Below are 13388 nucleotides of genomic sequence, written 5' to 3'. Positions count from 1 at the left end.
TATTGAGATATTGGGGTGGGGGAAGGGTGGGGGGCTGGGCTGTTTGAAGTGAAGATCTGAGGTGGAAAGTTAGATGATCCCTATCAGGCCAGTGTTTTGTTTCTTGAGAGGCTGAAATCATGACCTGCACTGCATACAGGTGGTATCTATTGTCAAGACATTTTACTCCTATTGTTCAGGATAGTGTATGGTGGGCCTCCCACATACTGTTCAGTGAAGCTGCCACCAGATTCTACTAGCAGAGACAGCTTCAAAGTGTTCTTGGCTGTTCATGAGTTCGTCAATCTAGCAAACATACTACCAGGCAAACATAAACATCTTACCTTCCTGGCCTAAGATGCCGGCCCGGATACTACAACTGCCAATATCTATCAGCACCACCTTCTGTGAAAAAAATAATAAAGCATGAATAATAGAACTGGTAACAGAAGGCACTTGCTGGACCTAGAGAATCCGTGAATTAACTTTGTGAAGGAAGTATGAATAATAAGACCACTGACATAGAATCATTGCAGGAGTTATCATATCTAAATCTTTTACTCAGTTTGTTATCTGTTATTTTTACCTTCTAAATCAGTTGAATGCAGCCAACAGGAGGATCTGTTTTTCATTTTAGTGAAGGCAGGAAATGTTTAAGAATTGGACAAGATAATATCTATCAATGTTAAAACCAATATTAAACCAAAGTCAAACTATTTCTGTAAAATTTACTAGAGTTTCAACAAACAATTTTAGAAGAAAACACTAGATGTGAAATTCAGGCCTTGAAGTTGCTTCGTCAATATCAACCTAAGACAAAGTATAATCAATCATTAATTTCAGAATTGAAATTCCACATCCTCACGTGGTTTAATAGATTAGCTAAAGATTTCCCGACACTTAGTGAGATTGTCAGTTAACTCACTCGTCTTGGGTTTGGCGGTGATTTCAGGACTGGCCGTACATAAGTGGCTCGGACATTGTCGACTGTCTGAGACTCCAGTGCCAGTTTCCATTGGCCATATTCCTTGTCAGTAGGACAGCGAACCATTAAGAATCTTCCTCTCTATAGAACAGACAATACAGTACAGATATAGATCATCCTTATATATACACATCATTTGTAATTAACATCTAATGATACACAGTAAGACCTTGTTATCTCAAACTTTGTGGGAGTTCAAATGTTTTGTGTAATGTTGGGCAGGGAAATGCTTTGAATTAAAAGGGGTCTTGGAATCATGTGAATTCAAGATGACGATGTTTGACTGTATACTGAACAGATAATCCAGTCTCTCCTGGTTTATAGACCCTTTCAAAGACAACATCAAAAGTCAACACATGCCATTGTTTTCATTGCATCTGAACATTTAATAGTGATCAAGGTCAATATAAGAGAGGTCAGGGGTCACTGCTGGTCAGATCAGTGTGGCTATGGTCATAGGTTACTGTTGGTCAGGTGATTATTGCCGAGACTGCTAATCAGGTGAGTATGGAAGACAGCAGGTGTCAATGCTTTAATCAGGTATGTATGGAAGACAGCAGGGGTCAATGCTTTAATCAGGTGAGTATGGAAGACAGCAGGGGTCAATGCTTTAATCAGGTATGTATGGAAGACAGCAGGGGTCAATGCTTTAATCTGGTGAGTATGGAAGACAGCAGGTGTCAATGCTTTAATCAGGTATGTATGGAAGACAGCAGGGGTCAATGCTTTAATCTGGTGAGTATGGAAGACAGAAGTGTATTTAGATGGCAGGGGTCAGTGCTTGTCAGAAGTGTATTTAGACGGCAGGCGTAAACAGATATAAAATTCTGTTACTCTTCCTACCCCATCATCAATTCCAAGTATCCTGTTTCCAAGGTCTTCTACGTGGCCTCCCATCAGCTGTACACTGTCACTCGGCCGCTCGTGGTTATTGGTCTGTAAGAAATCATAGAGATGAGGTAAACATCATTGGAGTAACAAATAAAACAGTTAAAAACAACGAAGATTTTCAGAAATCTCACTCTCATTCAAAAATTTAGGTATATCTGATATATTGCTAACAACAGAAAGGTAATAATTCTGACGTTCTCAGGTTATCATCTATCTGGAGCTATTAGTTCTGATTGTCAACCCCATACAGGGTCTATAACTGTGCAATGTTACCTCAAAATAATGAAGCCAGCCATCTTTGGCCCTGAAGAACCTGCGTTTCCATGTCTTCAGCAGTGTAGCCTTCTTTTTATTCATGGGTAACTTTTCCATTAGTCCCTCCATACCCACAAACTTGTCAGACAGATCCTCCACCTCCTGTTGTATTGTCAGTGAACAATCAACAATTAGTTTATGTTTTATACAAAATTATCTAGGATTAGAGTTCCAGTGTCAGCTTTCTGAGTCATTCCAACCCAGGCCCATGTGATGGAAAACAATCTAGAGTGGGTACACATTGTCTTAGGCCAAGAGACAGTAACAGTTGACATAAAACTTGTTTAGTAAATGGTCTGGGTACAAATTGTCTCAGGCCAAGAGACAGTAACAGTAGACATAAAACTTGTTTAATTAATGGTCTGGGTACAAAACTTATCAAGGGATCTACCACTTTTAAACTGACCAAGTTAAGCCAGACTGTAAGAAATTTGTCCAACCAATTTGGAGAGGTAAATAATTTTTACATTTGGTGTTCTAGCTTTCAACAAAGACTTATTGAAGTTAGAGAGTTAAATCTATCACAGTGATCTAAACATCATGTAATGCTGTTGTACTTTAATTGTGTTAATATACATACCTCCTTAGCCAGTTTGACTGTATACAAATCAACCAGGAGTTTGGTCTGAAAAAAGTGATAATATTTCAAAAATTCACATGAAATACTGTAGTAAGGAACTACTACGGTAACACAAATCACCAATGTTACCAAGGGAGATAACTTATTTGACATTTAATACAGAAAAGGAAGCATTACATTTCCACTTGACATGATATCAGTTTGTGTTATTTATTAAGAGATCCGAGATGGGTGTTGGTGCCCATCATTATCCGTTCTACAAAAGGATTTTCTCCGTCTTTTCTCTATTCTTACTCTTACTTTTGCAAAATTTGAAAATTCTGAAGAAACAGCAATAATAATTTGGTCGTCCTTTCGGCAATTTTGTTCTTCTGATCAGTTCCAAGATAAAAAGGACACAACTAGGTATCCAGTGGAAACTATATATAAATAAAAGATACATATATCCAGTCTTTATCAGGAAATAGCAATAACAAACTTTCATCATTAAAATTCAAGATGGCTACCTGTCAGCCACTTTGTTTCTGATCAGCCCCACTATTACAAGAGCACAAACATGAACCAAGAGGAACTTTCATGTGATGAAATCAATCTAGTACTGCTCAAGACAGGATTGTTTACAGCTGGATGTGTAGTGGATAAACAATGGACAGGCCACGAATCATAGTCGTAGGACATTGGGCTAAAAACACTTACAGGGTTCCAATCCCTCATGTTAATCCTGCTGGGAACAACTTCATCATCATCGTCCTTCTCCAGTGCCACACCCCTCTTCTCCTCAGGACTGATGTACAAGTCATATTTTGCATCCACTGTAGGAATAAAATCAACTTCTACAATCTTGAAAGCCTTAAAGTCCAATAAGCTATTCAATAGCTATCATATTGTCAAGAGCATGAAAGCTCTGCCAATCTGGAAATGTTTGTGAACACCTGTGAGTCATAATGCCTGACTTAATAGCAAAATCACAATCATTCTAATTAGCTTGTATCTGTTTTTGTTATATATTAATGATATTGGTGATGATTTACTATCTAATGTGAAATTATTTGCTGATGACACATCTTTATATGGCTTAATTGAGGGCGATAGGCAAGATGCAGCTAATATACTCAATAATGATCTTCAAAAAATTTCTAGGTGGGCCAATAGATGGGGTATTATTTTTAATCCTGACAAGACAGAATCCCTTCTTTTTTCAAGGAGAGTTGATTCGGAGATGTTGCATCCAAATCTGTACTTTAATGATTCAGTTATTAAAAATGTTACCTTCCATAAGCACCTTGGTCTAACTTTTAATAGTCATGCTAATTGGTCAAATCACATAAACTCTATCTATGAGAAAGCTTATAAACGAATAAATGTACTTAGAATGTTAAAGTACAAAATTGACAGAAAGTCACTTGAATTAATATATATTACATTTATTCGTCCTATTTTTAAGATTTTAAATAACAGATGCCCTCCTCATGTATTTGACTCTATCCAACCTTTTATAAACAATAATAATGCTCCTTATCCACTTCGACACAATAGATTGTTTGATGTGCCCCATACAAGAACTTGTCAATATAGCACTAGCTTCTTTCCAAAACTCATGAATGAATGGAATGGCCCATCTTGTCTGTATCCCTCATTAACTTCTATTTATGCGATAAAAAAATCTTTTTTATCACAGCAAACTACCATTCCTCCTTTCCACTGTAATGATACTTTCAAATATAAAGGACAAAGAAAAGCTAACATAATTTTATGTCAACTAAGAAACTCTGCAAGTAATCTGAATTTTGATTTATTCAATTCCCACCTTAAAGATAACCCTGCCTGTAACTGTGGCCACCCAGTTGAAGATTGTACCCACTTCTTTTTCCACTGTCCCTTCTTTACTAACCAGAGACAACTCCTCTTTAATTCCCTTTCTGACCTTAGTGATTCTATACCTCCTACAATTGATACATTTCTCAAAGGTTCTCCTATACTTGATGCAAACATGAATAAATTTATTCTTGATATAGTTCAGAGATTCATAACTGACACTGGTCGCCTATTTTAGCAAATGTACATCCCATTCTATACTTCTATCTTTTCTATCTCTCATTTGTATTTGATGTCTCAAGTGTGGGTCCGCCTGTCCATTTTAGGGACTCAGCTCAGGATTATGTGCAAATGGACTGTTTGAACCTGCAGCCTGTCCCACCACAAATGGACATATTTTGACCCAGTCTTGTAATATCTTGTGATACCTAATTTGTATTTTTTAGTTTATGTTACTGTTCTGGTACTCAATAATACAAACGATGGTGATGCCTATTTTGCATTTCGGTTATATAATCATCCATTTGAATCTATCTTCTACATTCTTATTCCTAATATTATTATTATTATCTGTTATCTCTAATTTTGATTGATGTGTCTGTATACTTGTTTATGCACTGTAAGGAGAGGGCTTTCATAGGCTCTGCCTGTTGCCCAATTCCTACTGTCAATACCACCATGACAATAAAATATTCTGAAAGAAAAAAAGCTTGTAGACCTGGATTTCAAAATGTAAGGTTAAAAGCATATTGAATATTAGAAAATATATTATTTTCACAACTTGTATGGCTCTGTGAAACTTTATAACTAAATGTACTGGTTATTGGGTAATTACCAACAAGTTGCATGTCTTACACAATCCCAAGGTATCTGACACCATGTCTCAAAGATTATATTCTGAAATTTTAACTCTTTAACACCTTACTGGGTGTAACACCCTACAGACATTACTACTAACATTATATCCCTATAACACCTGAGTGACATTATATCCCCCAAGGTAACCATCTGACTAACATCATATCCCTATAACACCTGAGTGACATTGTATCCCCCAAGGTAACCATCTGACTAACATAATATCCCTATAACACCTGAGTGACATTATATCCCCCAAGGTAACCATCTGACTAACATTATATCCCTATAACACCTGACTGACAGACATTGTATCCCCCAAGGTAACCATCTGACTAACATCATATCACTATAACACCTGAGTGACATTGTATCCCCCAAGGTAACCATCTGACTAACATTATATCCCTATAACACCTGACTGACAGACATTGTATCCCCCAAGTTAACCATCTGACTAACATCATATCCCTATAACACCTGAGTGACATTGTATCCCCCAAGGTAACCATCTGACTAACATTATATCCCTATAACACCTGACTGACAGACATTGTATCCCCCAAGGTAACCATCTGACTAACATCATATCCCTATAACACCTGAGTGACATTGTATCCCCCAAGGTAACCATCTGACTAACATTATATCCCTATAACACCTGACTGACAGACATTGTATCCCCCAAGTTAACCATCTGACTAACATCATATCCCTATAACACCTGAGTGACATTGTATCCCCCAAGGTAACCATCTGACTAACATCCTATCCCTATAACACTTGACTGACAGACATTGTATCCCCCAAGGTAACCATCTGACTAACATTATATCCCTATAACACCTGACTGATAGACATTGTATCCCCCAAGGTAACCATCTGACTAACATTATATCCCTATAACACCTGACTGATAGACATTGTATCCCCCAAGTTAACCATCTGACTAACATCATATCCCTATAACACCTGAGTGACATTGTATCCCCCAAGGTAACCATCTGACTAACATCCTATCCCTATAACACTTGACTGACAGACATTGTATCCCCCAAGGTAACCATCTGACTAACATTATATCCCTATAACACCTGACTGATAGACATTGTATCCCCCAAGGTAACCATCTGACTAACATTATATCCCTATAACACCTGAGTGACATTGTATCCCCAAGGCAACCATCTGACTAACATTTTATCCCTATAACACCTGACTGACTGACATTGTATCCCCAAGGTAACCATCTGACTAACATCATATCCCTATAACACCCTACTGACTGACATTGTATCCTCAAGGTGATTGACCATCCAACATGGTATCCCCAAGGTAACCATCTGAAAAACCAACTCACCAACTGTCTGTGCCAGAGTACTTACGTTCAGTTAACAGAGTCATGTCTTGTCTTTAGCAGTATTTCATACCTCCTACCAGATAGTATTAACTACCATTTTTACTTCAACAACTACACAGGACCCTGGGATGGTTAAAAACCCTATCATATACTCAATGGTTCACTGACCTGGCACAGATGATATCATTATTGTGTTCACTCAGATATTATGACAGTCATAATACCAACAGTTTAACAATGATATCATTGAGGAAAAAATATGATAAGTATGTCATGAAAATTTCACAAGAATACCAGTTTCTGCATATCTTTTATATAGTCTTGGGACTAGGTGACTGTGTAGCACATTGTAAGGACTGGGTGTCTGTGTAGCACATTGTAAGGACTGGGTGTCTGTGTAGCACATTGTAAGGACTGGGTGTCTGTGTAGCACATTGTAAGGTCTTGGTGTCTGTGTAGCACATTGTAAGGACTGGGTGTCTGTGTAGCACATTGTAAGGACTGGGTGTCTGTGTAGCACATTGTAAGGACTGGGTGTCTGTGTAGCACATTGTAAGGACTGGGTGTCTGTGTAGCACACTGTAAGGTCTTGGTGTCTGTGTAGCACATTGTAAGGACTAGGTGTCTGTGTAGCACATTGTAAGGTCTTGGTGTCTGTGTAGCACATTGTAAGGACTGGGTGTCTGTGTAGCACATTGTAAGGACTGGGTGTCTGTGTAGCACATTGTAAGGACTGGGTGTCTGTGTACCACATTGTAAGGTCTTGGTGTCTGTGTACCACATTGTAAGGTCTTGGTGTCTGTGTAGCACATTGTAAGGTCTTGGTGTCTGTGTACCACATTGTAAGGACTGGGTGTCTGTGTAGCACATTGTAAGGACTGGGTGTCTGTGTAGCACATTGTAAGGTCTTGGTGTCTGTGTACCACATTGTAAGGTCTTGGTGTCTGTGTACCACATTGTAAGGACTAGGTGTCTGTGTAGCACATAGTAAGGACTGGGTGTCTGTGTACCACATTGTAAGGTCTTGGTGTCTGTGTACCACATTGTAAGGACTAGGTGTCTGTGTACTACATAGTAAGGACTGGGTGTTTGTGTACCTCACTGTAAGGTCTTGGTGTCTTGGTGTTTTGCAGTTCAAAGAGGACATAGAAATTTTGTCTACAATTGCATAGGAAATCGATTTCAGAAGTCTTCAACTAGAAAACCTAGTTATTAAAAACTGTAATGTAATTTACCTGTAGAGCATCACAATTTTCCTAGATACCTAGCTTCTAAAATTAATTGGATGTGGAATTCTTATATATCATTGTCATACACCAGTTGTGATATATATGGCTCCCTCTGTTCTAAATCAGTGGGACTGAGTACAGGGTTTCTATTCAAAAGCTGAAAATGACTTGTATATACACTAATAGAATTTTCCAGTACACAATGGTCATAGATCAGTGCTTTTTGGTGTCTTTTTCAATCTTGATACATAAAATTTCATTTTTATTTACAAAAACTAACTTTTTAATGTAACAGTGAGCTCACCAAGCCATCCATAAGAGAGCACTACAGGAATTAAGCTGTAGTGTCAATTAAACTACTGTAGTACCTTCTTACTGAGTGATCTGGATTTAAATTGATCTGATCTTTTACAGGGATTACCCTGACCATTAGTCCTCCTGGTTAGATAAGGTATGATATCTGACAAGATCACATTGATCATTAGTCCTCCTGGTTAGATAAGGTATGATATCTGACAAGGTCACACTGACCATTAGTCCTCCTGGTTAGATAAGGTATGATATCTGACAAGGTCACACTGACCACCAGTCCTCCTGGTCAGATAAGGTATGATATCTGACAAGGTCACACTGACCATCAGACCTCCTGGTCAGATAAGGTATGATATCTGACAAGGTCACACTGACCATCACACTGTCCTCAGTCTGGTCAGATAAGGTATGATATCTGACAAGGTCACACTGACCATCAGTCCTCCTGGTCAGATAAGGTATGATATCTGACAAGGTCACACTGACCATCAGTCCTCCTGGTCAGATAAGGTATGATATCTGACAAGGTCACACTGACCATCAGTCCTCCTGGTCAGATAAGGTATGATATCTGACAAGGTCACACTGACCATCAGTCCTCACTGACCATCAGTCAGATAATCTGACAAGTACACTGATATCTGACAAGGTCACACTGACCATTAGTCCTCCTGGTCAGATAAGGTATGATATCTGACAAGGTCACACTGACCATCAGTCCTCCTGGTTAGATAAGATTTGATCTATAACAAGGTCACACTGACCATTAGTCCTCCTGGTCAGATAAGGTATGATATCTGACAAGGTCACACTGACCATTAGTCCTCCTGGTCAGATAAGGTATGATATCTGACAAGGTCACACTGACCATTAGTCCTCCTGGTCAGATAAGGTATGATATCTGACAAGGTCACACTGACCATTAGTCCTCCTGGTCAGATAAGGTATGTTATCTGACAAGGTCACACTGACCATTAGTCCTCCTGGGGTGGTCAGATTCAGTAATCTCTACATATTTATGTGTTGATATTACTGATTCATCTGAACACACAATCTGTATAAAGAGTGAGTCAGACTGGTCCAAGAAAGATCAATTTCATCTGGATTATTTCCCTTTTGCAAAAAGGACAAAGGATAAAATGAGAGATTTTTAGTCCAGAGTTAGTTCCCTTACCAGAAAGTCCAGAGTTACTTCCCTTACCAAAAAGCTAACTTCTCTTTTTGATGAACTGGATATATTTAGATATTCTAGATGAAAATATCTAAAATAAGAATTCAAATCACAATGTGTTAGTATACCATGTCAAGATGACTTATGTTTTATTATGATCAATACACATCATGGTATATACTTAACAAGTATAATCATTTTATTTTTATTGGAGAACAGCTTGTATAATGCTCATTTGGGGTTTCATAACCTTAATGTTTAATAATTTGTGTTCAAAGTAAGGGACATACAATCCAGCCATCTTCCCTGTAGTTTGTATGCTAGCTAATTCATTACTTGCTTCCTGATAAAGGGGGCCATAGTACATTTGTAATCAAGTGTTTTAGAAATCATCCTTATACCAATGTTAACAGTTACCAGTGATATTAAGGACATAGCACCAATCACTATCCGTTATGTCCAGATATCCTGTTATTAAAATGACAATTTTTTCATCTGATTTACAGTTTATTTCATTACTTCAGTGAAATATCCCTTGACACATAAGTGGTCAGGTGATCCAGTGACCAGGGGTTCAGGTGGTCCAGTGACCAGCGGTTGAGATGGTCCAGTGACCAGGGGATCAGGTTGTTTAGTGACCAGGGGATCAGGTTGTTTAGTGACCAGGGGATCAGGTTGTTTAGTGACCAGGGGATGGATCAGGTTGTTTAGTGACCAGGGGATGGATCAGGTTGTTTAGTGACCAGGGGATCAGGTTGTTTAGTGACCAGGGGATCAGGTTGTTTACTGACCAGGGGATCAGGTTGTTTAGTGACCAGGAGATGGATCAGGTTGTTTAGTGACCAGGGGATCAGGTTGTTAGTGACCAGGGGATCAGGTTGTTTAGTGACCAGGGGATGGATCAGGTTGTTTAGTGACCAGGGGATCAGGTTGTTTAGTGACCAGGGGATCAGGTTGTTTACTGACCAGGGGATCAGGTTGTTTAGTGACCAGGAAATGGATCAGGTTGTGTAGTGACCAGGGGATCAGGTTGTTTACTGACCAGGGGTTCAGGTTGTTTAGTGACCAGGGGATGGATCAGGTTGTTTAGTGACCAGGGGATCAGGTTGTTTAGTGACCAGGGGATCAGGTTGTTTACTGACCAGGGGATCAGGTTGTTTACTGACCAGGGGATCCTGTTGTTTAGTGACCAGGGGATGGATAAGGTTGTTTAGTGACCAGGGGTTCAGGTTGTTTAGTGACCAGGGGATCAGGTTGTGTAGTGACCAGGGGATGGATCAGGTTGTGTAGTGACCAGGGGATGGATCAGGTTGTTTACTGACCAGGGGTTCAGGTTGTTTAGTGACCAGGGGATCAGGTTGTGTAGTGACCAGGGGATGGATCAGGTTGTGTAGTGACCAGGGGATGGATCAGGTTGTTTACTGACCAGGGGTTCAGGTTGTTTAGTGACCAGGAGATGGATCAGGTTGTTTAGTGACCAGGGGATCAGGTTGTTTAGTGACCAGGTGTTGAGATGGTCCAGTGACCAGGGGATCAGGTTGTCTAGTGACCAGGGGTTGAGATGGTCCAGTGACCAGGGGATCAGGTTGTTTAGTGACCACCAGGGGATCAGGTTGTTTAGTGACCAGGGGATAAGGTTGTTTAGTGACCAGGGGTTCAAGTGTGTTTAGTGACCAGGGGATCAGGTTGTTTAGTGACCAGGGGTTCAGGTTGTTTAGTGACCAGGGGATCAGGTTGTGTAGTGACCAGGGGATGGATCAGGTTGTGTAGTGACCAGGGGATGGATCAGGTTGTTTACTGACCAGGGGTTCAGGTTGTTTAGTGACCAGGAGATGGATCAGGTTGTTTAGTGACCAGGGGATCAGGTTGTTTAGTGACCAGGGGTTGAGATGGTCCAGTGACCAGGGGATCAGGTTGTCTAGTGACCAGGGGTTGAGATGGTCCAGTGACCAGGGGATCAGGTCGTTTACTGACCAGGGGATCAGGTTGTTTAGTGACCAGGGGATCAGGTTGTTTACTGACCAGGGGATCAGGATGTTTAGTGACCAGGGGTTCAGGTTGTTTACTGACCAGGAGATGGACCAGGTTGATTACTGACCAGGGGATCAGGTTGTTTAGTGACCAGGGGATCAGGTTGTTTAGTGACCAGGAGATGGATCAGGTTGTTTAGTGACCAGGGGATCAAGTTGTTTAGGGACCAGGGGTTGAGATGGTCCAGTGACCAGGGAATCAGGTTGTTTAGTGACCAGGAGATGGACCAGGTTGTTTACTGACCAGGGGATCAGGTTGTTTAGTGACCAGGGGATCAGGTTGTTTAGTGACCAGGGGATGGATCAGGTTGTGTAGTGACCAGGGGATGGATCAGGTTGTGTAGTGACCAGGGGATGGATCAGGTTGTTTAGTGACCAGGGGATCAGGTTGTTTAGTGACCAGGGGATCAGGTTGTTTAGTGACAAGGGGATCAGGTTGTTCAGTGACCAGGGGATGGATCAGGTTGTTTAGTGACCAGGGGATCAGGTTGTTTAGTGACCAGGGGATCAGGTTGTTTACTGACCAGGGGATCAGGTTGTTTAGTGACCAGGAGATGGATCAGGTTGTTTACTGACCAGGGGATCAGGTTGTTTAGTGACCAGGAGATGGATCAGGTTGTTTACTGACCAGGGGTTCAGGTTGTTTACTGACCAGGGGTTCAGGTTGTTTAGTGACCAGGAGATGGATCAGGTTGTTTACTGACCAGGGGATCAGGTTGTTTACTGACCAGGGGATCAGGTTGTTTAGTGACCAGGGGATCAGGTTGTTTACTGACCAGGGGTTCAGGTTGTTTAGTGACCAGGAGATGGATCAGGTTGTTAACTGACCAGGGGATCAGGTTGTTAACTGACCAGGGGTTGAGATGGTCCAGTGACCAGGGGATCAGGTTGTTTAGTGACCAGGGGATCAGGTTGTTTAGTGACCAGGGGTTCAAGTGTGTTTAGTGACCAGGGGATCAGGTTGTTTAGTGACCAGGGGATCAGGTTGTCTAGTGACCAGGGGATCAGGTTGTTTAGTGACCAGGGGATCAGGTTGTTTAGTGACCAGGGGATGGATCAGGTTGTGTAGTGACCAGGGGATGGATCAGGTTGTGTAGTGACCAGGGGATGGATCAGGTTGTTTAGTGACCAGGGGATCAGGTTGTTTAGTGACCAGGGGATCAGGTTGTTTAGTGACAAGGGGATCAGGTTGTTTAGTGACCAGGGGATGGATCAGGTTGTGTAGTGACGAGGGGATGGATCAGGTTGTGTAGTGACCAGGGGATGGATCAGGTGGTTTACTGACCAGGGGATCAGGTTGTTTACTGACCAGGGGATGGATCAGGTTGTGTAGTGACGAGGGGATGGATCAGGTGACCCAGTGACCTGGGAATAGGGGGTCCAGAAAGTGAATGACATGTTTTCCCAGTGTAAGTGTTCACAGTGAAGTCATGTTAAATATGTATAATTGATCAGCTGAATATCTAAATAGATATCAATGCTTTATAAATCTTTATAAAAAAGTAGGAAAGTCCTTACATATATATCTGTCTGTGTTGATAGTTTCCCATTGTATCATCCATCACAACTTAAACCCATCATTACCAATCTTCCAAGTCAATGTTTCTCCTCTTACAGGTATTATGTGGAGCACAAGATAAAATGGTTAGATTTCACGCAAATAGCTGGAAGCACAAGAGCAGGTTTATCTACAGCTAATACAGATTAGTTTCTTTCAAAACTTCGGGACATAAATAAAATCATGCTTCACATCATAAAAACCTGAAAAAAAATGTACCTTGAGGCAAATGACACTGTATTAACAATATGTAATAGTGTGACAGTACAATGTGTGTAGTAACAGGTTGGGAGTATTCTAGTTTA

The 13388-nt window shown here is 40.6% G+C and overlaps 1 protein-coding gene across 1 annotated transcript in view; it reads right to left on the bottom strand.

Moving 5' to 3' along the window:
- LOC132543488 (uncharacterized) overlaps nucleotides 1-13388 on the bottom strand; it is a 69582-nt gene that overhangs the window by 14269 nt on the left and 41925 nt on the right. The window contains exons 4-9 of the mRNA XM_060206996.1: nucleotides 3447-3562; nucleotides 2751-2795; nucleotides 2129-2272; nucleotides 1808-1900; nucleotides 905-1045; nucleotides 324-384 (exon numbers count right to left, since the gene is read on the bottom strand). Of these exons, the coding sequence (XP_060062979.1) occupies nucleotides 324-384; nucleotides 905-1045; nucleotides 1808-1900; nucleotides 2129-2272; nucleotides 2751-2795; nucleotides 3447-3562 (600 nt within the window). The remainder of the gene's footprint in view (nucleotides 1-323; nucleotides 385-904; nucleotides 1046-1807; nucleotides 1901-2128; nucleotides 2273-2750; nucleotides 2796-3446; nucleotides 3563-13388) is intronic.

The sequence above is a fragment of the Ylistrum balloti genome, unplaced genomic scaffold (assembly GCF_031769215.1).
Source record: "Ylistrum balloti isolate Yb309-2 unplaced genomic scaffold, AGI_CSIRO_Ybal_v1 Utg369756, whole genome shotgun sequence".
In the NCBI taxonomy this organism is placed as follows: domain Eukaryota; kingdom Metazoa; phylum Mollusca; class Bivalvia; order Pectinida; family Pectinidae; genus Ylistrum; species Ylistrum balloti.
Note: the sequence above shows the minus strand (reverse complement) of the source record. Positions and strands in the feature narration are given on the sequence as shown.